The following is a 25,654-nucleotide window of genomic DNA, read 5'->3' on the forward strand; positions in this document are numbered from 1 at the left end:
CCGAAACTTTGTGGCTCAGATGTGGCTGTAAGCCGAGGACTTACCTGTAGTAGATAGAACACCGCCTCTCTTACCAAAGGTGTTTGTGTGTGTGTGTGTGTGTGTGTGTGTGTGTGTGTGTGTGTGAGAGAGAGAGAGAGAGAGAGAGAGAGAGAGAGAGAGAGAAGAAACTTGAGTGAAGTTAAAAGAGGCGATAAGGAAGCAGTGGGGAAGAATTACTGACATGACTCAAGAAATGACAGTTAGGCCAGGAAGTTGGAAGTAAATATGAATGTTTTAATGCACAGGACAACCTGTCAGGATACTGATAGCGACAATCACCCAAGGAGCCTTTTTTTGTTGTTTGTTTGACACGCAATGTGCATTGAATTTGCGCCACTCTTCTCGTAATGGCCCGCTAGCAAAATTCTTTCTCCAGGTTGCTGTTACACGCTCAGTGGCTATTTCAAGGATGCTGGCTTTCCCAAAACGTAGGTCCTTCCGACTTCTTGCATGTTACCCAAGTCTCAGTCCCTCAGAGCAACCCCCCCCCCCAAAAAACCTAAGGCGGGTCACCAACTGCCCCCCTTCCCAAGTACGGCTGGTTTCCACCACTTGTGGGCCCTCACCCCCACCAGCTGAGTTGTCTTCCTAGCTCTCCATTGAAGGATGTAGTTAGGAGAAACACGTTTGAAACGGAGGACACCTTTATTTATTTTTTCTCCCCCCCCTCCCCTTGGACGGAGCAAAAGAATGGACATCCTTCTTAAATGATCCTTGTTATTATTATTATTTAAAAAAAGAGAACCTAAAATCAAAGGGGGAGGGGGGAGGGATCTGGCTGGTCCCTCCGCTGGCTGTGGTTTGTCTAGCTGATCTGCCGTCCGTCAAATGGAAGGTTGACACGTGTTCTTCAGCCGGGGATGCCTGTGCTCCATCGTCCCTTGCTTAGCCAGACAGGTCTTTCATCGTCCCTTGGAGTCGCCGTACAGGTTGCGCAAGACAGAGACCATCTTCTCTTCACAGGCGATTTTGGTGTCTTTGAGGACGTTGTACCAGATCATGCCGGGAGACCGAATCTCCTCGCTTCGACAAAATAAGTAGGGCATGGTATCTGTCCGGCTCTGGATGTAGGCACTGCGCAGCAAACTGGAACAGTGGCTGCTGACTCTCTCCAGCCGTCGTAAGATGAGATGTGCTTTTCTAGAAGGAGGAGGAGGAGGAGGAGGAGGAGGAGGAGGAGAAGGAGGAGGAGGAGGAGGAAAAGGAGGAGGAGGGAGAAAAACCAACTTGAGACTCAGTGGAAGGCGAAGAGGAAGAGGAAAGAAGAATAGGAAGGAAGAGAAACTGCCATTTTTGGTCACTGTTACGTTGTGGGAGAAACCGGGCGAATCCATGGTAGCAAAACAATCAAGCTCAAAATAGGAAGGTGGGAAAATTCAAGGGTCCAGTTCTGCACCACTGATTGTATTTTATTTTTAAAACAACAACAACCTAAGCACGACTGCTTATCAACCTCATCCAGAACTACCGATAGAAAAGAATATTTGTAGCCGAGGGATGAACTGCGGTGTCGTTAGTGCTTTCTGGGCTCGGAGGTTTTCTTGCAGACATTTCCTGAGCCAGTTTTGTAACATCATCAGTGTTAGAAGGGAGTAGGGTTTGTGGAGAGGAGGAGGAGGAGGAGGAGGAGGAGGAGGAGGTGGTGGTGGTGGTGGTGGAGGAGGGCTATGGATCCCATGATGCTCCCTAAGCTTGGTGGTTTTCTTGCAGATGTTTCATCACCCAACTACTGTGGACAAAATCAGTGGATGAAACATTTGCAAAATAAAAAATTCCACTAAGCTTTGAGAGCATCAAGGACTTCATCCAGAATCACTGGAGCTTTGGAACTGCTACATGGAATCCCTCTTCGTCCCCTCCATACAGCCACAAACATTTGGCTCTTTTTAATTTTCCCATTAGGAAAGAAATAAGCAAAACCCAACTGCTTTTACCCATAAGATGATTAAAGGCCTGGAGACGAAAACATATGAAGAACGGTTGTAGGAATTGGGTATGTCTAGCTTAGTGAAAAGAAGGACCAAGGGTGACATGATAGCAATCTTCCAATATCTAAGGAGCTGCCCCAAAGAAGAGGGAGTCAAGCTATTCTCCAAAGCACTTGAGGGCAGGACAAGAAACAATGGATGGAAACTCATCAAGGAGAGAAGCAACTTAGAATTAAGGAGAAACTTCCTAACAGTGAGGACAATTAAGCTCGCCTTCCAAAGTTGTGGGTACTCCATCACTGGAGGCCTTTAAGAAGAGACTGGACAGCTATTTGTCTGAAATGGTATAGGGTTTCCTGCCTGAGCAGGGGGTTGGACTAGGTGACCTCCAAGATCCCTTCTAACCCTATTATTCTATTATTCTGCTAGTTGGGGGGAAAAATACAGTAGAATTAAAACGAGTCGAGAGTTGTGGCCTTGGAATTCTTCTGTCCAACTGGATTTCAACACAGCTGGATGCATTTTTGAATTCTGAGCCATCTCACCCAACATAGCTTTTTGAACCAGTCTGTTCCCCCAACACTAGAAACTCTGATGATAGCCTTTGGGTGCGGCACGTGGGAAACAGCCATCAGCCAGTTGGCTGGGAGAAGCAGCCAGGAAATTAGCAGCGGCATCTTATAAATCTGTAGGGAAGGTACAGATTCCTAAACGACAAATCTGCTTCCAGCCAAAAAAAACCCCAGATTACTGCGGGGTATTTAGGCCAAGCTGCCGATGTGAGTCACTTGTGTGAAAAGGTTAATGAAGTCATGTCTAAAGAGTAGACTTATCTTTGGCTGATATCTTCCCCTAAGGAAGAGGGGAACAAAGAGAGGGAAAGGTGGGAAGAGGAAGTTAAAAAAAAGAGAGGAAAGAGGTACCTCTCAGGGCAGGATAAATTCAAAGGGCAACCGGTTGGATGTCATAAATCAGAGGCTGCTTCCTCTCCAAGCTCTCCCAACGGAGGAGGAGGTCGGGCGTTTGTCCAAACCTGGAGATGAAATTGGCCCTAATGTCTGACCTTGACCTTCTACCAGCTCTGCTCCCAAAAAAAGGGGGAAATTTGAAAAAAGGAGAGACCCTAATGAAGTTGTTAAAAAAAAAAAGGCAGGTCAAGGAAGGAAGGTCAAATGAGGGAGTCACACAGCAAGGCCATCTCCGTTCCACCTTGTCAATTGGGAGTCTTCTCTGATGATGAAGGGAGAGTTAGAAGCCAGGCTCCAGGTTCCCAGTTTGTGATGAAAGGAATAAGGAAACGGATAAACCCAAATAAACTTTAGAATAGAATAGAATAGAATAGAATAGAATAGAATAGAATAGAATAGAATTAAGGAATAGAATAGAATAGAATAGAATAGAATAGAATAGAATAGAACTGGATGGGACCTTGGAGGTCTTCTAGTCCAGCCCCCCTCTCAAGCAGGAGAACCTATTCCATCTCAGATAAGTGACTGTCTAGTCTAGGTGTAAGCAACCTTGGCTCTTTCATGACTCGTGGACTTCAACTCCCAGAATTCCTAAGCCAGTATGGCTGGTTCAAGAATTCTGGGAGTTGAAGTCCACGAGTCATAAAAGAGCCAAGGTTGCCTACCCCTGGTCTAGTCCCTTCTTAAAAACCTCCAGGGATGGAGCGCCCACGATGATTTCTGTCTAGGTAACATCAGCAGTGCTAAAAGGAAGTGAGTTTTGGAGGAGGAGGAGGAGGAGGAGGAGGAGGAGGAGGAGGAGGAGGAGGAGGAGGAGGAGGAGGAGGAGGAGGAATAAGGTGGGGGGTGCTTCATGCTCTGAGCTTGATGGTTTTCTTGCAGATGTTTCATAACCCAACTAGGTAACATCATCAGGCCCTTGATGATGTTCCTCAGTTGGGTCATGAAACATCTACAAGAAGACAACCAAACGCAGGAGGGAAAGACTCTAAGGAATCTCCCAAGTAGTTTGAATTTCTCAACCTTTATGAGGAGTGGAAAGGTCAGAAGCTCACTTACCTGGTGGCATTCTATCCTGTCCTAAGAATGGTAAAGAAGACCACAAGAATTCAGACTCAGGGTTAAAGGATTACCTGGGACCGAGCTCATCCTCGCTACGCCAGACGAAATCCCCAAACTTCTCGTAGTGGGAATTGTAGTGATGCTGGACCCGGGAGAGCATGGAAGCAGAGACCTCCATAAGGGTGTTGTAGGCAGTCTGTTGCTCCTTCCCACTGGTGTAGCCATTGTACAGGTTGTAGATCTTATCGGCTATCTCTGGAAAGCAAGCAGAGAGGACACAGCTGAGCGGGGGGACCATGGAGTAGAACATCACACCACGATCGGTTTTTCGTTCTATGGTTCTCCTATTCTCCACAGCACCTGAAGGCAGAAGGAGAAGCAATGGATGGAAACCAACCAAGGAGAGAAGCCATCTAGAACGAAGGAGAAACTTCCTGACAGTGAGGACAATTAACCAGTGGACCGCCAGCTGTTGAGAATCAAGTTGGCTACAAGATATGTTTACCGAGAACTAAAGTCATTGTCCCATAATCATTCCCTGACTTATAATTGGACAGCGTGACCTGCGCTAATGAGGGAAGGGAGGCTTCTCCACTTTTAATATAGCAATCAAGGGCGCGGAAATAACCAGAGCTGGTTTTCCCTTCACCTGTGTTGAAGTGATTCACTCAATATTGGAAGTTTTTAAGAAGAGACTAGACAGCTATTTGTCTGAAATAGGATAGGGTTTCCTGTCTGAGCAGGGGGCTGGACTAGAAGACCTCCCAGGTCCCTTCCAACTCTGCTATTCTATTCTACTCTTATTCTACTCTTATTCTATTCTACTCTACACTACTCTACTCTGTATTTCTATTCTACTCCTATTCTACTCTACTCCTATTCTATTCTATTCTATTCTATTCTATTCTATTCTATTCTATTCTATTCTATTCTACTCCTATTCCATTCTATTCTATTCTATTCTATATTCTATTCTATATTCTATTCTATTCTATTCCATTCCATTCCATTCCATTCTATTCTGTATTTCTATTCTATTCTGTAATTCCATTCTATTCTATTCTATTCTATTCTATTCTATTCTATTCTATTCTATTCTATTCTATTCTATTCTACTCTACTCTACTCTACTCTACTCAATTCTTTCATTCTCTATTCTATTCTATTCTATTCTATTCATTCCTATTCTATTCTATTCTATTCTATTCTATTCTATTCTATTCTATTCTATTCTATTCTTTATACTATATATAGTATAAAGTTTTGCATTAGAGATTGGAATGTCTCAGCTGTGTTACTTGGTTGGGTTCCTCCATTGGAATTTTGACACTCCTGCTTGAACAAGGGGTTGGACTAGAAGACCTCCAAGGTCCCTTTTGACTCTCTTATTCTGTTATATTCCGTTCAACTGAGTCTAATTGATCAGATTTTATTTTATTTTATTTTTTAAAAAAATTCCCTTCTATTAAAGAAAAAGAAACACAGAGAAGTTCCAAGGCACCAGATGAAAGCTAGCTGATTCGTGTACAAGGCGGCTGAGGGATTGCCACTTATCCATTCTCCCGGTTGCTAAGGATCCTGGGGGTTGACACACATCTTCAAGTTGTCCGATTTGGGGGGGGGGAATTGCTCTAGACTCTACATCCCAGAAATGTTTCAGCATGGCTACGTAAGAAACTCCGGAAATTCAGGCAAAACTAAGACGCGGTTAGGAGCCCTTTGCAAGCCAGATTTTGTTAACAAAGCCTTTACCTTCTGCTTTGCTGTCATCCACCAGCGGACAGGCCGTTCTTAGCGTGATGGTGCTGAGTTCAGAATGCCTCCCACGAGTGTCCACAGCGTAGAGGGTAAATCTGGAAGAGAAGATACCCATCAAGAAGGAATAAAGGACTGGAGGAACATTTTCTTTCTGGAGGGCTCTTTCAGCATCAAGCAGAGGAAGAGGTTTCATTCAGAGAAGATATAAGCATGGCAAGTCATGATCTGGGCTTCACCCTGCTCCATTGTTTCAAGTCCTAGACCACTGCTCAGGGCTGGAAAGGGAAAAACCAATGTAATGCGTAAAAATAGGGGAAAAGACCAAGCGTGCTTAAGAAGAGCTTATGGTGTGAAAAGACAAGGTCTCTGGCTGAACAGGATAGAATTGGGGGGGGGGGCAGATCAGTTCCTATCCATCCGTCCATCAACCCTTTCCCCTTCTTCTTCCATCTGATGTAGAGCAATGGAGAAAAATGTGGGGGGGAGGAGGAGGAGGAGAAAGAGAAGAGAAAGAGAAGAAGGAAATAGGTGAGAAAGAAGAAGGAGATAGATGAGAAGGAGAAAGAGGAGGAGGAGATAGATGAGAAGAAGAAGAAAGAGAAAAGGGAGGAGGAGAGTGAGAAGGAGGAGGTAGATGAGAAGGAGAAAGAGAAGGAGGAAATAGATGAGGAGAAAGAAGAAGGAGATAGATGAGAAGGAGAAAGAGGAGGAAGAGGGGGAGATAGATGAGAAGGAGCTCTCTCTCTCTCTCTCTCTCTCTCTCTTTGAGGTGGGCAGTAAAACCTGTCTTTCTTTTCCTTTCTCTCCCAAAAACAAAAGAAAACAGACAAATGGAAAAAAAAACCCCACTACTATGGCTACAGATTGGCTAGACAACCAAAGGAGAAAAGGATGACGCGTGTTTATCAAAGGTTGAATTTTCAAAAAGAGGGAGAAAAGCTGCCCCAATATAACATTTCCACCTGTTAACCTAGATGTAAAGCCCAGGGACCATTTTATTTATGATCTACTATAGCAGTCTCTGTCTCTCTCTCTCTCTCTCTCTCTCTTCTCTCTCAGTTTCTCTGTCTCTTTTCTCTGTCTCTTTCACTCTGTGTACATGTGTGTGTGTGTGTGTGTGTCTGTGTGTGTGTGTGTGTGTGTCTGTGTTCGGTTGTGCACGAGAGAGAAAATTGTGCAATCTTTGTGAAATATCCAGTGGTTAATCTTCTCCAAATTTCAGTTCAGCTTTCTGATAACAAGGGACATTTAATTGTATACTCTTTACCTACTCTATAAAGGGGGGGGGGAATGCCTCTTTTCTAGCCACTGTGATACAAAATAGATATTTATACATTATTCACCAAAACCACAAGAATGCATTTCCTCCTATGAATGGCAGCTTGGCACAATTAGGAAACAGTAAATCAACAAATCAAGCATGCCGTGCGAGAGTCTGTCTGTCTATCATGTCTCTCTGTCTGACTCTATCTGTCTGTCTGTCTCTATCTATCTATCATCTCTGTCTGTCTGTCTGTCTATCTATCTATCTATCTATCTATCTATCTATCTATCTATCATCTTTCTCAGTCTCTGTCTCTGTCTGACTCTATCTATCTATCTATCTATCTATCTATCTATCTATCTATCTATCTATCATCTATCTATCTATCTATCTATCATCCCTCTCGAATGAAAGTAAAATCTACGTGTCCCAGGATAATGTTGTAGGATCCAATCTGAGTCGGTCAACGAAATCAGAGATTTTGTCTTCCGAGTTTTGGGGACTCTAGCTGGATCCCATCTTCAGAGAATTTCTGTCTAGCAGAAGAGAAGCAGAAGTCCGAAAGCTTGGAAGACAAAGCCTTCTGGTCCCGGTGACTGACCCAGATTGGATCCCGCAACATTATCCTGGGACACGTAGATTCGCCTTCATCCGTAATCAGTTCCCACTTTGCAACCCAACTGCTTCCTACAACTGGAGCGCTGGCAGTGATTTCAAAATTACTTCTCGGCTATCTGAATCCATGCTAAAGTGCAAAGCTGTGTTAGGAGGATGAGAAAGGAGACGACAGGGTCCCTATCTAACCACCCCAGTTTAGAAGAACTTAAAAGTTAGGAATGGTCCCCAAACCAGGACAAATAGCCTACCCAGAAACTGTAGAGTTTTAAAAGCAGATGGCTAGAGCTGATTCCAGGTCACTTTAACCTTCTGCTAAATCTTTCCAGCCGTAGGCTTGCAGTAAATAAAAGTGGTGACCTGCCCATAATTTTTAAAGCAGGGTCCAGTTTATTTTATTGTTTTAAACTGGAACAAGCCAAAACATGTGATAGGCGTACCCCCCCCCCCAAAAAAAGCTACAAAGAAAACTGGAGTCGGGGCAATGTGTTGGCTCATGATTGCAATGCTCGCTCGTCAAAGTTCTCCGCTCCCTTTTCCTTTTGGGAATGGCAGGAGCCCCACGGATTGCACAATTAAGGCCTGGCGAGCCGTCCACCCAAGCGTGAGGGTGTTCATGAGGGAGAAGCCAACACACTTTCCAACTGAGCTGAGACCAGCACGAAGACGGCAAAACAAATGGCCAATGCATATGTCAACAAGTATTAGAAGTTCTGAGACTTGGATGGGGAACCGTTCCCCCCCTTCAAGCATTGAGCAGTTAATTATTAGTAGTAGAAACTTCACAAAGAGGATTAATGCCATTTTGGCAAGCCAAAACAATACATCCCTAGTTTTCTCTCCCTCCCTCCCTCTCTCTGTCTCTCTCTCTGTGTTCCATTATTTGGGGGCATGTTGAAATCCACCAATGATAAGCAGAGGAAGATCTATGATTAGAGAAATCTTCCCCAGCGTATAAAATCATCTTCACTGCACCCTTCGCAAACCTTTGAGGATTAATTAGTAGGGAAGGAGAAGTGAAGGTTAAAATAGCGGCCTCCATAACGTTGCATCAAACTTAGTAGCTACGGAAATATCCAGCAAAACATCTGAACTAAGATGATCAAAGGCCTGGAGAATATAACATACGAAGAACGGCTGTGGGACTTGGGTTTGGTCAGTCTAAAGAAAAGAAGAAATAAGGGAGACATGATAGCAGTGTTCCAGTATCTGAAGGGCTGCCACAAGGCAGAGGGGGCCTGGTTGTTCACCAAAGCACCAGAGGGAAGGATGAGAAACAATGGTTGCAAACTGATCAAGGAGAGAAGCAACCTGGAATGAAGGAAAAACTTCCTGACAGTGAGGACAATCAACCAGTGGAACAGCTTACCCCCAGAAATCGTGGGCGCTCCATCACTGGAGATTTTTAAGAAGAGGCTAGACAATCACCTGTCTGAGATGGTATAGGTTCTCCTGCTTGAGCAGGGGGCTAGACTAGAAGACCTCCAAGGGCCCTTCCAGCTCTATTCTGTTCTATGGCACATTTAGAGTTGCGTTGCATCAGTTGCCCGATTCCTTCCAACTTGAAGCAGAGAATACATTTCGCGAGACTTCTCCAGAAGACCAATCTATGGGGGTGCAAAACAGGCCGTGCAACAGCCACATTTCTGCATGTCAACATCTTCATGGTTTAGGTGGCCCTGGTGTCGCCTTTAACCCTTGAAAGTGCAGAGATGTCTTTCTGCATAGTGACAGGCTTGGCCCTGGCTTTTGAAAATGCAAAACCATTAGCTCTGCGGCTCCAAATTTAGGATGAGATATAGTTTACATTCTGCACAGTCCGTGGCTGGCATGTCCTGGGTTCTGAAGGTCAATTGTAAATGAGTCTGCCACATCAAAAGATTTATAACAGACCCAATCACCCGTCTGGGCAGCCTGAACCCTGGAGGAAATTCTTGGCTTGATGTTAGACACAATCTTTGGGTTCCACAACAGATGAGATGTTGTCTGTGGATCCGAGTGGCCTTTTTTTCCTGGAGGGGGATGTGTTCCTTCAGTCTCAACCGACACCGGAGAGTTCCTATTTATACAAATATTTGAAACGGTTTTTAAGAGTTTACAAGCCTTAGAAATCAGACCAGACAGGGGGGGAAAAAAAAGAGAGAGAGAGAGAGAGAGAGAGAGAGAATCCTGCAGGGAAATGTGATTCCACAAAAAAATATGTGCTGCCTCTAACAGAGAAAACATCCCTTTGCGGGAGCACCACAAAACACAAAACATTGCAAAAGCCAAGAACAAGTTACATGGTTAGATGGGGAAAGGAATGTGGGATTTTTGATGCTTCCAGGAGAACACCAAGTTACCCCAGACCATCTTGGGTTCACAGTGAACTTGTCAGGGGAGACATATTTGAGGGCCTGTCGTTGGAGGGGGAGGGGGGAGGAGGGGGTTCAACCTATTCTCCAAAGCACCTGAAGGCCAGACAAGGAACAACCAATGGAAACTGATCAAGGAGAGATTCAACCTGGAAATAAGGAGAACATTTCTGACAGTAAGACCAATCAACCAGCGGAACAGAAGTTGCCTTCAGAAGTTGGGAGATGTTGTTCATCACTGGACGTTTTCAAGAAGAGACTGGACTGGCATCTGTCAGAAATGGTGTAGCGTCTCCTGCTTGGGTGGGGTAGTTGGACTAGATGATCTACAAGATCCCTTCCAACTGTTAATCCTAATTCTAATTCTTTGAGCTGGGCAAGGCCAGGAGGAATGCAGGAGAACACTTTTGAGGATCCAATCCGAAAGTCCACATAGAATAGAATAGAGTAGAGTAGAGTAGAGTAGAGTAGAATGAAAATAGAATAGAGTAGAGTAGAATAGAGTAAATGAAAATAGAGTAGAGTAGAGCAGAGTAGAATGAAAATAGAGTAGAGTAGAATAGAATGAAAATAGAATAGAATAGAATAGAGTAGAGTAGAGTAGAATGAAAATAGAGTAGAGTAGAGTAGAGTAGAATAGAATGAAAATAGAGTAGAGTAGAATGAAAATAGAGTAGAGTAGAGTAGAGTAGAATAGAATGAAAATAGAATAGAATAGAACAGAACAGAATAGAATCAACAGATGGAAACTAATCAAGGAGAGAAGCAACCTAGAACTCAGGAGTAATTTCCTGACAGAACAATTAACCAGTGGAATGGCTTGCTCCAATGCCGGAGGTTTTTAAGAAGAGATTGGGCAACCATTTATCTGAAATGGTACAGAGTTTCCTGAACGAGCAGGGGGTTGGACTAGAAGACCTCCAAGGTCCCATCCGCCGTTATTCTGTCTCTGTTTCTAATGAACTGCTCTGAAGAACTCCAAATTATTTTGTACGGCAGGAAAAGGGAATTTTGGGAGAACACTTGACCAGTCGCCTTCCTCAAGACATGGATGGAAGCTTGAGCTGATGTTGCCCAATTAAATCCTCTCCCTTCGGAATCTAGAGAAGGATTTCCACTGAATTTGGGAACTGATCCTCCTGAACAGTGTGGCTTTATGGGTTTCACCCTCCCCCCCCAAAAAAAAAATTGGGGGAAAAAACTAAAACTCAAAACAGAAGTTGAAACACATGGTCTCCGGCACATCTAAGTCTGCCTTCATGGGCCTTAGCCCCAGGCTCCTTTCCTGTCCTGCTCCCCCAGGTAGGTCTCTCCTGAGACATATTTGGTCTCCAAATCAATGAGTTGGAGGGGAAAAAAAAAATCCTTCCCACAGCTGGACTCACCCTGACTTGCTCTGGGAAGCTAAGAAATAGACACCGCTGGTTTTGGAGCAACTGGCGAGACTAATGAATGCATAAAGGGGAGACTGCGAGAGAAAGGAGGTCTTTAAAAGTACAAAAATGGGTAAAAAGGGGGGGGGGTGGAGAAACTGGAGGGAGGAAATCCCAACTGGAATCCCTTGTCTTCTGGAGATAACTTTCAAAGAGGACTTCTTGTAATTTTGGCACATGCGGGGCCTTTGTTTGCCAAAGGATGAGAAGGAGGAGAAGAGATAGATGTTGCAACTGTCTGCATGGAAGACTGTGATTTGGTGCCGTTGATTCCAACCCGACACACACGTTGTGATTCGTAGACCTAAGGAAGAGCTGTGGGGTTTTGTTTTTGTTTTTTGTTCTTTTTTTTTTCATTCTACACACAGCCCTGACACACCAACGTCCATATGCCCAAGGAAATTAATCTCTTCAACCAGTTCCAAGAAATGTGCTGTCTGAGAAATGAAAGCCAATGTTGCGATCCCTCTGCAGTTCTTCTATGTTTTATTCATTGCAAAGGGAGACACATCGGCCCTAATAGATGCTGGAGGAATTGCCAAAGAGACTCTAGAAAGAGTGCAGAGAAGAGCAACAAAGATGATTAGGGGACTGGAGGCTAAAGCATAGAAGGAACGGTGGCTGGAATTGGGCATGTCTAGTTTAATGAAGAGAAGGGCGAGGGGGGACATGATAGCAGTCTTCCAGTATCTCAGGGGCTGCCCCAAAGAAGAGGGAGTCAAGCTATTCTCCAAAGCACTTTCTGAAGGCCGGACAAGAAGCAATGGATGGAAACTAACCAAAGAGAGAAGCAACCTGGAACTAAGGAGAATTTTCCTGACAGTCAGAACAATTCACCAGTGGAACAACCTGCCTCCAGAAGCTGTGAATGCTCCAACACTGGAAGTTTTTAAGAAGAGACTAGACAGCCATTTATCTGAAATGGTATAAGGTTTCCTGCCTGAGCAGGGGGTTGGACTAGAAGATCTCCAAGGCTCCTTCTGATTTTGCTATTCCGTTCTGTTATTTTGCAGGCTGTCCACTAATAAATGACTTCCTTCCTTCCTTCCTTCCTTCCTTCCTTCCTTCCTTCCTTCCTTCCTTCCTTCCTTCCTTGGAAAATAAGCCAAAATTAGCCAATTTGTGTGTGTGGGGGATACATATGTTTTTGAGCTAAAGAATGCAGATTTAACCACTAGTAAAAAGAGAACAAGTAATGAACAAAACATACAGGGCTGGATTAGAAGGAGGAATGGATAGACAGTTGAAAGCCCCTCATCATGACATCATGGAGAAGATGCTATGTTCCTTGCCTCTCACAACTTCTGTGACACTGCCCTCTTGTGGGTCTTGCAAGTTGTGTTTAAGTAGAGAGTTACCAAAATCTCACTCTTCTCCTCAATTTGCTCTTAACTTCCCTGACCTCCAGTTTAGTATTTATTTAGCGTCTTTTTTCTTTTAATCAGAAAGGAAGTGGAAAATGTACCCCATTGTGTGTTTAGGGTAGAGTTGCAGCTTGCAGTGTGAAGGACGGATAGCTCGGCCACAGGAAAACGAAATGAAAACTGGAAAGAACGTTCAAAGGAAACTTCCCAGCTTTTAAATGTTTCTCGATGATGTTCAAGTAGCACGAATGAAGGACAGTGCCACAAAACAAGGGCACTGCACGATTTTGGGTGTTTATCATATCCCACTTTTATTATTTTAACAAATAGCTCAAGGCAGGGAGAGAGAGAGAGACTGGCCCAAAGTCAGTCAAATCAGCATTCATGCCTAAGGCAGGACTAGAACTCACCGTCTCCTGGTGACTGGCCCAAAGTCACCCAATCCGCCTTCATGCTTAAGATGGTACTAGAACTCACAAACTCCCACTTTCTAGCTCCACACCTTAACCTAAACCAGACCCAACTGACTCCTGAGGATGATGAAAGACTTTTCAAGTTAAAAAGACAACAAAACCACTGTTCCCCCCCCCTTTTTTGGGGGTCTTCTTAGCTGCCTGGCTTAGAGAGCATTTCTCTCCCCCCCCTCCTTCTTTTGGAGAGATATAGGATTAGGAAAGATTTATTTAATTGCATTAGCTTACTATATATGGGGGAGGTTGGGAAGAACCAGAATGAGGAAGGGAAAGATGAATGCTGTTCCAATTTGGGGTTATCAATCAATGGACCGTTATTATCGGAAGGACTAGGCAGATAAATACCCATGTTTTATTCTCTCCCACCAACCTTTCCCCAGCTATTATTTCCAGGGAAGCGATAGAGAGAGAGAGAGAAAGAAACAGAAAACCAAGAAGACTCCGTGTTATCTCTCCTCTACAGAACTTCTAAACACTGGCTAATTTGTCTTCTCTGCTTATTCTTCCAAGTCACCTTCCTATCTAACCTGATTTATCTTCCTCCCAAGAGATGAATCCAGCATACCAGCTCCTAGGTACAGCTGGCGGCTAGACAGATAATTGCCGAGAGCTTCATTTTTTATTTTTATTTTTTAAAAAATGGCAAATAATCTTTCCTCCCTGAGATGAGAATAAACACCGAGGAAATGGAAAAGAGGAGAAGAAGAAGAAGAAGAAGAAAGAAAGAGTTAGAAACTTTTTTTTTTCACTTCCGCAGGAGGAAGGGTGACAGCCGGTTTGGTCTGGTGGTTTAGGCATTGGGTTCGAAAGTGGGAGACAGTGAGTTCTAGTTCCATCTTAAACAAGAAAGCCAGCTGAGTGGTTTGGGGGAAATAACCAGGAGATGGTGAGTTCTAGTCCCGTCTTAGGCATGAAATCCAGCTGAGTGATTTGGGGCCAATCACAGGAGACAGGGAGAAAGCCAGCTGAGTGACTCCTGTTCTTCCTCCTCCGTCTCCTCCTCCTCTTCCTCCCCCTCCTCCTCCCCCTCCTCCTCCTCCCCCCCCTCTTCTTCCTCCAAAAATATTTCAAACTCCAAACATGGATATTACTACTTAGCCTTAAAACCCTGATGGGCAAATGGAGACAAGAGAGATGATCTATTTGGCAAAGAGAGAGAGAGAGAGGGAGAGACAGAGACAGAGACAGAGAAAGGGAGGGGGGAGGGAGGGAGGGAGGGAGAAAGAAAGAAAGAAAGAAAGAAAGAGGGAGGGAGGGAGGGAGGGAGGGAGGGAGGGAGGGAAGGAAGGAAGGAAGAAAGAAAGAAAGAAAGAAAGAAAGAAAGAAAGGGAAAGATTTTTGTTTGTTTCTTCAAAATGTCAGATGCTGAAAAAGCTACAAAATCCATCATGCTCTATTTGTTTGTTTCTTCTCAGAAGCCGCAAGCTGGGTGAAGATCTAAGGAAGAAAACATGTGTGAGGGAAGGGAAAGTCTTAATCAACTGCAGGGACCGATTGCTTGAGGTAAGTCCAGATGTGGACAATGCAAACAGCCCAGGATGTTAAATAATATTTATGGAATTTGCACAAGAGGGGATGAAAGATGGCCTTTGGGTTGTGTTACCCAAAGAAGGGATGGGGGAGCAATATTGGGGGAAGGCGCAACTCAGCACGCACGTGTCTGCCTGACAGGCAACTTCAAAACACAACCTCTCCCTGGAATTGTCGACAGCTTCAACAGCTTCGAAGGAGAGATGTTTTCTTTCAAGAAGTGGAGAAGAAAATAAGTTGCAAGAGAGACACCCAGGGAAGTGGGGGTGGTGGAAGGAGGCGAGCAATAATCTGAAAGAGAGACGGGTTGGCCTGATCTTTGTGTAGATCAGAATATCACACTGTGGGGTTTTTTTTGGGGGGACCCCACAGCCTGGATCGTGAAAGCAGGGACCTTGTCCTATTTTTGAGCATGGGGTCCTGAGGGTAGGAGCTTCACCCCTAGAGCCTGCAGAAAAATTAGGTCGTCCCATTACAGATTAGTGGCCCTTTGCATCTTCTGCTGATGCTCGCTCAGAAGTTATCTTATTCAACCATTTGAGTTGAGCGTTGGACAAAACACTTTTCATGCAGAAGGTCCCATGTTTCACCTTCAGCTTCTCCTCTTCACCCAAGGGTGCTGAGAAGAAGCACCTGGGGGACAACCGTGACCTGGATGACTGAGAATCTCCATGGACATCTCTTCTTCGGATGATCTTGGGTGCCCATGCTGAAAAAAGATGGGAACCAGAAATCTAGAGAAGACCAAGACGTTCTACTACCTGAAGACAAGAAGTGTGGCTTTCCTAATTTATGGGCAACTCAATTGCTTCAACTTTTGAACATGGCATTCTTCATTGAAGCTAAAGGTAGAAGGAGAACTCAGTGGATGAAAGGGAGACTGTGTCTCATAGAAGTCAATTTCCTCAATGTCTATGGAGGTTCTCCATCATCCAGGTCATGGTGGTCCCAAAGGTGCTTTTTCAGGAGGCCACTGGACTTCCTTGTTTTTCTTTGAAGGCATTTGGCTTCTCATCCAAGAAACCTCCAAATGGCCTCAACAACTCTCTAAAAGAATGCAAATGACCAGCTGTCTGCAAGGAATATCAATCCTTCCATTCCCCACCATCCAGTCAGAGCAAAAGAAGCTTCTTGGATGAGAAGGGAAACATCTTCAAACAAGGAAGTCCTTTGGGACAGTGAATTTCCTCCTATTGTCAAAGGACCGCTTCAACTTGCCCAACCCTTTGACGAAGGGAGGACCAATCCATTTAATACAGACTTAACCTCCTTTAAACCAGGGTTTGGACTGATTAAAATATGAACTGGTCTTCTAATCAACTTCCAACAATCATCTGGATCTCTCCTTTCAAAGGCCAGAAGACCAGAATTGTGCATTCTGTCTCCCAAAAGTGTTTGGCCCTTCCCACAATAGACATGACTGTTTGGCCAGTAGGGAATCTTAAAAATGTATGGACTCCTGAGTTAGAATTAACTGCATGATGGGAACTGTAGTCTCAAGACACAAGAAGATAGCTTACGTGAGCCAAATCTGATGTATTTACGTTCTGCTGAGAATCTTAAGTCACCAGGACACTGTGTTTTGCCTTCAAATTCTTGGGGTTATTGCCACCCAGACTTTGTATTGCTAGACGCAGCACAATGTTCGTTTTTACACAAAGGAGAACTGTTGCCTCATTTCCCCTTCTAACCCTCCCTCCATCCATGTCTAAAGGTTGAGTCACGGTAACTGGATCAAACTTTGTTAATCTGAATTGCTCATCCAAGCAACTTCATCTGTCACGGCAAAAATAGTTAGGCCGAAAGTCAAAGAGTTGCTGGAATGTACCAACACTTGCTTCAGGGGTTTCCACACCAGGGGTTTCTCCCCCCCCACCCTAATGGCTCACAGTGTGTCAAAGAAACCCTCTGAAGTTGATTTTGCAAGAGTTGGTACATTCCAGTGACCCTCAGACTCTCTTCCTAATTAATGAAGTTGCTTGGATGAGCAACGAAACGTTTCAGGTTAACAAAGTTTGATCCCAGTTACTATGATTCGATCTTTTTGGCCCAGGTGATTGAATTTTCCTTGAGTTGCTTCCCTCCGTCCGTCCTTCTCTTCCCTTTGCTTACTTGTACAGTCCATCAGGTTCCAAGCATTTGAAAATGACGGAGTACATTTCTTGACCATCTTGGTTGTCCCCGTGAGTTCTCCCCGCAGCAACGCAGGCGGTCCCAAGGCCGGAGAGCAAATCATCTGCAAAGCTCAAGGACTCTCCTGTGGATCCAAAAAGAAATGACAAATCAGAGACACCGCTCAGGGCATTGATTCAACAGAGGCGTTTAAAATAGCATTTGGGTTTTTGCAAAATTGAAGAAAGAGATGCTTTTCTCTCCAGCTTGCACTCCGGCCTCGCAAATGCGCACAGCCCGGCTTTCTGCAGTTTGAAATCTGGTCCTTATCAGTTGGATGGTTCCGTAATTGGTGGGCTGACATCATGCCATTCCTGTAGCTGGAATGTAGGAATCAGTTTCCTGATGACCAAATTGACCCAATAACGATCAGAATAAAGCAGGAAGGGACCTTGGGGGGGTCTTCTAGTCCAACCCCCTACTCAAGCAGGAGACCCTATACCAGGGGTCTTCAAACTTGGCCCTTTTACAACTTGTGGACTTCAACTCCCAGAATTCCTCAGCCAGGCACACCTGGCTGAGGAATTCTGGGAGTTGAAGTCCACAAGTCGTAAAAGGGCCAAGTTTGAAGACTTTTGCCCTATACCATTCCATACAAAGGGTTGTCCAATCTCATCTTAAAATCCTCCAGTGATGAAGCTCTCACAACATCTGAAGGCAAAAGTCATTCCACTGGTTTATTGTCCTCATTGTCAGGAGATTCCTCCTTAGTTCCAGGTTGCTTCTCTCCTTGAATTGTTTCCATCCATTGCTTTTTGTCTTGCCTTCTGGTGCTTTTTTGTCTTTCCCTGTCTTTTGTGGCAGCCTCTCCAATACTGGAAGATGCTATCATGTCACCCCTAGTCTTCCTTTTCTCTAGATTAGCCATCCCCAAATCCTGCAACCGTTCTTCATATGTTTTAGTCTCCAGGCCCTTAATCATCTTAGCTGCTCTTCTCTGCCCCATTTTTTTTCCCCCAAAGTCTCAACATCTTTTTTGTAAGGCGGTGACCAAAACTGGATGCAGTATTCCAGGTGTGCCCTTACAAAGGCTTTACAAAGCGGTACTAATACTTCACGTGATTTTGATTCTGTGCCTCTTGTTTATACAACCCAGGATTGTTTTAGTTCTTTTTTGGGGGGGCTTCCTACATGCCCACCCAACTGGATCCATTGGAAAGGATGAGCTTGTGTGGAAGGAAAGCAGAAGCAACCCATCATCTATAGAAGGACTGGATGCTTGAGAGAGAGAGAGAGAGAGAGAGAGAGAGAGAGAGAGAGAGAGAGAGAGAGAGAGAGAGAGAATAATAATAATAATAATAAAAAGTTGTAATAAATGGGAGTCCTAGAAAGAAGACGAAGAAGGGAGAAGCTATCAATTCTGTGCATCGTTTTGGCCAGATAAAAGGTCTTTCTTTTGATAATTCCTTTCTCTTTCAAACTGTTTTTCATTTGCAGCTGTAGAAGGCTCCGGGTGATCTTGGCATGATCTGGGGGTTAGAAATGAAGTCAGCGAGGCTGGCTGGGTGGGTGGGGGTGAGGAGCAGCAAAGGAAGATGAGAAATTAATCTCCCTTACCTATTCCTCTCTTTCCCCCCCCCCCCGCAAAAAATACCATTTTATCTCGTTTCCCTTTGTCTTTGAAGTGCAAGGCTGAAGGAAAATCAGTTCCTATTCCACCTCCTCTGGCTGAACATAATGGAAAGAAGGAGCAATGGCTTGCGTGGATAAATAAATATATAGTCTTAGATCTGGCACAGCCATGATCAAATTCCAGCCCCAATGGAGCCGTAATGGAGAACAGGCACAGACTTGTACGGGGGGGGGGTCTCCATTCGCTCTTCCTTTTTTGAGGACAGGAAAACAGGAGTGGGATCGTTAGGAGGCACACACATACAAACACACACACGCACACCCAAATGACTTGGAGGGAGACAAACCTTTTAGAACTGCTTCCCTCCCATCCCTGCCCACCAAATTTGCCAACGGAGGAGGTAGTGGTAATGACAGGAAGGAGAGCTAGGAAGCCTTTCCATTGGAAGCCTCGGCTTTGGGTTTCTCCTGCTTCTTTGTTCAGGAAACACCTGGAGCTGGGAGGTCAATAAAAATAGGTCCCATATGAGGTGTGTCATGGCCCAGTTTTCCCTCTTTCCAGGTTTGTACCTCAAGATGTCAAGATCAAAGAGGGTGGGGGTAGGGGTGGAAAGAGAGAGGTGGTCCCAGCGATGGGGAGGCCAGGAGGCTGGAGAACATCAACAGGCTTGACCCATTGGAGGCCTGATCACAGTAGCATGGGGCCCATCCCAACTGAGACAAGTTAAAAAAAAAAAGTCAAGGAGAATAACCTTGGTGAGAGAGGGGACAAATTTAAGTCTGGCCTCTAAAGCTTTCTCCCCCCTCTACTTTGCAATGTTTTGACTTTTCCCCCCTTTAGGGAAGAGCCAGACAGATTTCAGATGGAGGGAGAGAGAACAGGACACTGAAAGTAGAACGTTCTGTATAGTGAAACGTCTGAAGTGCAATATTAGGGGCAGCGCAGTAGTGAATAGGATATGAAGGATGTGTGTATATAATATATGCTATTTGTGGTTTTTACTTGTGTGTAGTGTGCGCAGTGGACAGCCCGAAAGAAAGAAAGAAAGAAAGAAAGAAAGAAAGAAAGAAAGAAAGGAAGGAAGGAAGGAAGGATGAGAGGGGGGAGAAAAGGAAGGAAGGAAGGGACAGAGAAAAAAGAAAGAGCGAGAAAGGAAGATAGCAAGACAGAAAAAGGAAGGAAGAAATAAAAGGGAAAGAGAGAGAAAGAAAGAGAGAGAGAGAGAGAGGAGAGGGAGAAAGAAGGAAGGAAGGAAGGAAGGAAGAGAGACAGAGAGAAAGAGAGAGGGAGAGGAAAGAGAGGGAGAGAGAGGAAAGAGAGAAAGGGACAGAGAAAAAGAAAGAAAGAAAGAAAGGAAGGAAGGAAGGAAGGAAGGAAGGAAGGAAGGAAGGAAGGAAGAAAGAAAGAAAAGAAAGCTGGGCCTAAATGTTCAGCCCACTCACAATTCCCCCAGAAGGAGAAGACAGTCATTAGGATCAGCTATTACTCCCTATCACTGCGGGGGGGGGGGGGGGAGGGGGCTCCTTTCATTCCTCCAGAACTCTGCATTCCTTCCCCATCTTATCCATCTCCTCTTGGTACTTAAATACCTAGATGTTTTCTTTCACTCCTGGTTTTGCCATAAAAAAAAAAAAAAGGCGGGTCTTCAAAGCAATGTGAAAAACAGGGGCTCAAGTTAGCAACGGACACCCCCCCCCCCAGGGACGTCTTCCTACGTGCCACAGAGGAGGAACATCTTTTCCCCCTCCCAGGCATGAGAATCTAAAAAAAAAAAAAGAGGGGGTGGGGAGGAAACCCACCCACCCACCCTTCCCCTTCAGTTTGATCCTTCTCTCTGTGATTTATTCGATCATCCGGGCTCTCAAGTCTTGAATTCCACCCTCAAGAAAATACTCCATTCTGATTATTCGGGAGATTTCAAAAAGAGGTGGGGTGGGGGGCTGCTTTGAGGGGTCCGGGGGCTTAAATGAAGGTGTTCGCTGGTAGAAAGCAGGGGTAATAAAATAGTCGGGGCTGTAGGCTACACGTAGAAATAGTCCCAACTCTGGCTTCTTTGCCCTCTCCTTTCATTGGAAGGGTGGGGTGGTGGTAAAAGAGGGGGAAACCCCCCTCCCCATAAAGGAGCATCTACTCAGGCCCAGGGAATGACAGCTAAATGCCAGCAAATATTGCAGCGATCTTATTGGTAATGAAATATGGGGGGGGAAACTGGGGGGGGGGAAGGCGAGCTGCTGTGGGTGTGTTTTGGGGAGAACGCTCAAATTGATGGCACTGCTCTTTTATCCGATTTGGAAGGGAAGGAGACGCACAGCTGGTTTGTGAATTAAAACCGAACCCAATAAATCAAGCCCATCAGTCATCAAAAGGGCCCCGTTTTTTTTTCTCTTTCCCCCACCAGAGTCATCAAAAAGCTCCATCTCTCTCTCTCTTCCTTCCTTCCTTCCTTCCTTCCTTGCTTCCTTCCTTCCTTCTCTCTCTCTCTCTCCCCACCAGTCATCAAAAAGGCCCCATCTCTCTCCCTCCCTTCCTTCCTTCCTTCCTTCCTTCCTTCCTTCCTTCCTTCCTTTTCCTTCCTTCCTTCTCTCTCTCCCCACCAGTCATCAAAAAGGCCCCATCTCTCTCTCTCTTCCTCCCTTCCTTCTCTCTCTCTCTCTCTCTCCCCCCACCAGAGTCATCAAAAAGGCCCCATCTCTCTCTCTTCCTCCTTCTCTCTTGCTTCTTTCTCTCTTCCTTCTCTCTCTTCCTTCTCCCTCTCACTTCTCTCTTCCTCCCTCTTCCTTCCTTCTCCCTGTTTCTTCTCCTTCTCTTCCTTCTCTTTTCTCCCTCTTCTCTTCCTTCTCCCTCTCTCTTGCTTCTTTCTCTTCCTTCTCCCTTTCTCTTCTTCCTTTCTCTCACTCTTCCTTCTCTTCTTTCTCCCTCTTCTCTCTTCCTTATCCCTCTCTTGCTTTCTCTCTCTTCCTTCTCCCTCCCTCCCTCTCTCCCTCTCTCTCTCTCTCTTCCTTCTCTCCCCCCCTCTCTCTTCCTTCGCTGTCAACTGCAAACTAGAGGTAGACCAAAGCTGTAGCTTGCTATATCCAAAAAAAAAAAAAAAAGGCTGGAAGGAACTAAATTAAACCAGGTCATATTTTTTTTAAAAAAATAATAATAAAAATAAAAATCTACATGTTTTAGAGAAAGAAAAACTGACAAGAGGGACGAGCCAAGTTAGCAATCCAAGCTATGTGGGAGAAAGGGGAATTCCTTTCATCAAAGATGATATTTTTATTTAAGTATGCATTTCTCTCCAATCTGAAAGCTGGCCAGCCCGTCTTACTGAATGGTTTAAAAAAGAAGGAGATGATTGCCATAAATAAGCACAAGCCACAGGAAAAGAAAAGGAGACGGGAAGGGTAACAAGACAAGATGGGAACTTGGACACCAGCGGCCTCTAAAGCTTTGTGTCCCTTATTCATGGCTTCCTATCAAATGTGGGCATTTTACGGGGGTACACCTGGAAAAGATTAGGTCCACACGTGACGGTCCAATAAAACTGATTTAAGTCAAGGACTACTCCCAAAGGTGCTTTATTCAGGAGGCAACTGGACTTTCTTGTGGTTTTTTTCTTTGAAGACGTTTCGCTTCTCATCCAAGAAGCTTCTTCATCTCTGACTAGATGGTGGGGAAATGGTCATTTGCATACTTTTAGAGAGTCATTGAAGCCACTTGGAGGTTTACCTGTGTCCGCAGGGTCACCTGAGTGGTGCAAATATGTGTGGAGCCTTCTTGGCTGCAGGATGTTTTCCATTTGCACCACTCAGGTGACCCTGAGGACACAGATAAACCTCCAAGTGGCCTCAATGACTCTCTAAAAGAAGGCAAATGACCAGCTGTCTGCAAGGAGTATAAATCCTTCCATTCCTCACCATTCAATCAGAGCTGAAGAAGCTTCTTGGATGAGAAGCGAAACGTCTTCAAAGAAAAAGAAGAAAGAGCAGTTGCCTCTGAAAAAGGCACCTTTAGACAACCATGACCTGAATGACTGAGAATCTCCATAGACATCAAGGACAACTTGTATTTGCACTGGGCCCTTCTTATCTGGAATCCTAAAGTCGTAGGATGAAGTTGGTAGGAAGAAAAAAAGCAGATGACCATCTTTGTGTACGACAGATCAAAATGTAGCGCCATTCTTGTTTAAAAAAAAAAACGGGCTGAGCAAATGTAAGACCAAACTTGGAATCCTGCATCCAGTTTTGATCGCCATGATATATATATAAAAAAAGATGCTGAGACTCTAAAAAGAGTGCAGAGAAGAGTAACAAAGATGATCAGGGGACTGGAAGCTAAAACATATGAAGAGCGGCTGCAGGAATTGGGTATGGCCAGTCTAGAGAAAAGAAGGACTAGGGGGGACATGATAGCAGTCTTCCAATATCTCAGGGGCTTCCCCAGAGAAGAGGGAGTCAAGCTATTCTCCAAAGCGCCTGAAGAACGCAGGACAAGAAGCAATGGATGGAAACTAATCAAGGAGAGAAGCAACCTAGAACTAAGGAGAAACTTAGTGACAGTGAGAACAATTAACCAGTGGAACAACATGCCTCCAGAGATTGTGCTCCATCACTGGAAATTTGTAAGAAGAGACTAGATAGTCACTTGTCTGGTATACAGTAGGTTCTCCTGCTTGAGCAGGGGGCTGGACTAGAAGATCTCCAAGGTCCCTTCCAGTTCTATTCTATTCAAAATGGAATAGGATCTCCTGCTTGAGGAGGGGGTTGGGCTAGAAGACCTCCAAAAGAGAGAGACAGACAGAGACAGAGACAGAGACAGAGAGAGAGAGAGAGAGAGAGAGAGAGAGAGAAAGAGAGAGAGAGAGAGACATGCACAAAAGCTTCAGATCCTTTGCTTCTTATCTTGCCTGGCCCTCCCACAGCTGCTTAAAATTAGGCTGGAATTTTGTTTTTCTGTCAAGTGAATTTGGACGGGCGGTAAATCCTTCCCTGCCGTGGCTGTAGCCCCTTTCCAGCCAGCTCTCAGAGCGAGCCTGTAAGAGACTTGATTTAAGGGAGGCCCTTTGGCCCTGATGGTTTCCGAGTCCCAGACCCAGCTTGCCAAGAGGGTCTTTGCCGAGTTGCAGACAAAAGGGGCCTGCCGGCCTGACCCTCGGCGGGAGGGCAGAGGAGGGCCAAAGAGGACTCCCCCCCCCCGCCTCCCCAAGCTACATCTACGGCAAGGAACTTCCATTTGCCAAGATGAAAGAAGAGACGTGACCTCTGTAGCAGAGCCGATGCCAGCCCTTGGCTCTGAGGGGCTGCAGGGTTGACAGGGGACATGGTCCCGGGAGCCAGGATAATGGAGTTCTTAAGATGGAAGACATTTACCTCTCTCTGTTGAAAGAAAGCTCAAAGCTTTCCCTTGGACTCAGTCCCTGCTTCGTGCAGGTAGACGGGGAATCGAGTTTCTCTTGAGGAGTTGGCTTTCAGCGCTCAAAGCGGGTTGAGCAACAGCTGTTCTCACCATTCTCCTTTTCTCGCTGGTGGGCTAAACATCCACCCTGCCTTTCCAACACACCAGCCATGAGTCCATTCTCAAGGCCTAGGTGTGGACCTCTGCCAGGGCAGCGAAGCTGCAATGACGCCTCCAAGGTCTGCATTTGGATCCTGGATGGCGTTCCATCCAGCCCAATGTTGTGTGTGTGTGTGCTTTGCCCGGCCAACAGCTTGTCCATCAGGAAAGGCAGAGCTGCCTTCAAGTCATGGGGCCCACATCAACTGGAGATGGACTTTGGGCCTTCAAATCGGCAAGAGGTTGCTTAATGCCCAGGACAGGGGTCAGTCAGCTTGGCAAACTTTTAAGACTGGTGCACTTCAAACTGCCAGAATTCCCTAACCAGCCAGCTAGGAATTCTGGAAGTCGAGGTCCACAAATCTTAAAATTGCTAAATGTGGAGACCCTGACCTAGAAGATACTTCTCTGGAATGTACCCTATTCTAAAGGGTTAGTCATTGAAAAGATGGAGACTCCGGGGTGCCCCACAGGTAAGCAATTCCAGAGTCGACTCTCTTGAGGAGAACGTCCCACATTCAAAGACTCGAGGGTTCACGCTAGGTGAACGCATCCTGGCCCAGGACGGTGATCACAGATGACAGGCAACGTCCTGGAAACCTCAAAAGACACGGTGGGGAGCCATCTTTCCAATTTGCTCCCAACTCCTCCACCAATGGGCTTGGTTTTAGGGAGAGGTGGGACAAGAAGAAGTGGTGTAGAAGCCTAGCCATTGGGATTGACTCAATATTTATGACCCTGCTCATCCATCAGCTGACTTCTTTGCTTGTCACTCCGTTCCAGTCCATTGCTTCCTATCCTTCCAGATCAGGACAGCTAACAGTGTGTCCTTGAGTGATCCTCCCTCCCCCAAGGCTGCTGCCCCTCCCCCTGCCCCCCCACTCCAAACAGCCAAAGAAAACCAATGTGCTATATTTGTTTTCTCCAAAGGAAGCCAGCAATTATTCCCACAAGACTCAGTTTAGCTTCAAGAAGCTGTGTCTGTGCGTTTCTCAAAGTTTGCCTTTGCTGGTGGCGCTGCTTCTAGTGTCTTTCCTTTTCCTGGAGGGATGGTAACAATATTGGGCATAAGAAAAAAAAAAGAAAGAGAAGGAGACACAGAGAGACGGGTAGGAGGGTAGGAGGGTGCAGCCAGGAGAGGAAGGAAGCCAAAAAATAGCAAGGCAGCCCACCATCTTAAATCCCCCTGCAACTCAGACTAACCTGAGCACAACAAAGCCCCCACCCGAACAGAACACTCCCCCAGCCAATCAGAGCACAGCCAACCCCCCAGCCAATCAGAGCACAGCCAAGCCCCTAACCAATCAGAACACACCTCCACCCAATCAGAACACAGCCAAGTTCCCACCCAATCAGTTCATACCCCCACTGGCAGTTAAAAGGAAGAAACAGCTAAGACCACACATTGCTCCTCGAAGCACGAAGCTGAAAACACCAGCCTGAAGATGACGAATGGGACTTCGTTGAAACGTCGCCAAGACACTTCCAATATATATGTTTTCCAATATATATGTTTTCTGAGGTTTTCACAGGTGTTTGTATGTAGGTCTTTGGTTATTCGGGTTTTCTCCCGCGTAAAA

The 25,654-nt window shown here is 45.4% G+C and overlaps 1 protein-coding gene across 5 annotated transcripts in view; it reads right to left on the minus strand.

Moving 5' to 3' along the window:
- Positions 1-255: 255 nt before the first annotated feature.
- ASTN2 (astrotactin 2) overlaps positions 256-25,654 on the minus strand; it is a 187,622-nt gene continuing 162,223 nt past the window's right edge. For all 5 annotated transcript variants that reach the window (XM_039364280.1, XM_039364278.1, XM_039364277.1 and 2 more), the window contains 4 exons: positions 16,904-17,048; positions 5,753-5,853; positions 4,072-4,255; positions 256-1,182 (listed from right to left, as the gene is read on the minus strand). In XM_039364280.1, the coding sequence (XP_039220214.1) occupies positions 945-1,182; positions 4,072-4,255; positions 5,753-5,853; positions 16,904-17,048 (668 nt within the window). In that variant the 3' untranslated portion in view covers positions 256-944. The remainder of the gene's footprint in view (positions 1,183-4,071; positions 4,256-5,752; positions 5,854-16,903; positions 17,049-25,654) is intronic.

The sequence above is a fragment of the Crotalus tigris genome, unplaced genomic scaffold (genome assembly GCF_016545835.1).
Source record: "Crotalus tigris isolate CLP2741 ecotype Arizona unplaced genomic scaffold, ASM1654583v1 scf7180000019718.230237, whole genome shotgun sequence".
Classification (NCBI taxonomy): domain Eukaryota; kingdom Metazoa; phylum Chordata; class Lepidosauria; order Squamata; family Viperidae; genus Crotalus; species Crotalus tigris.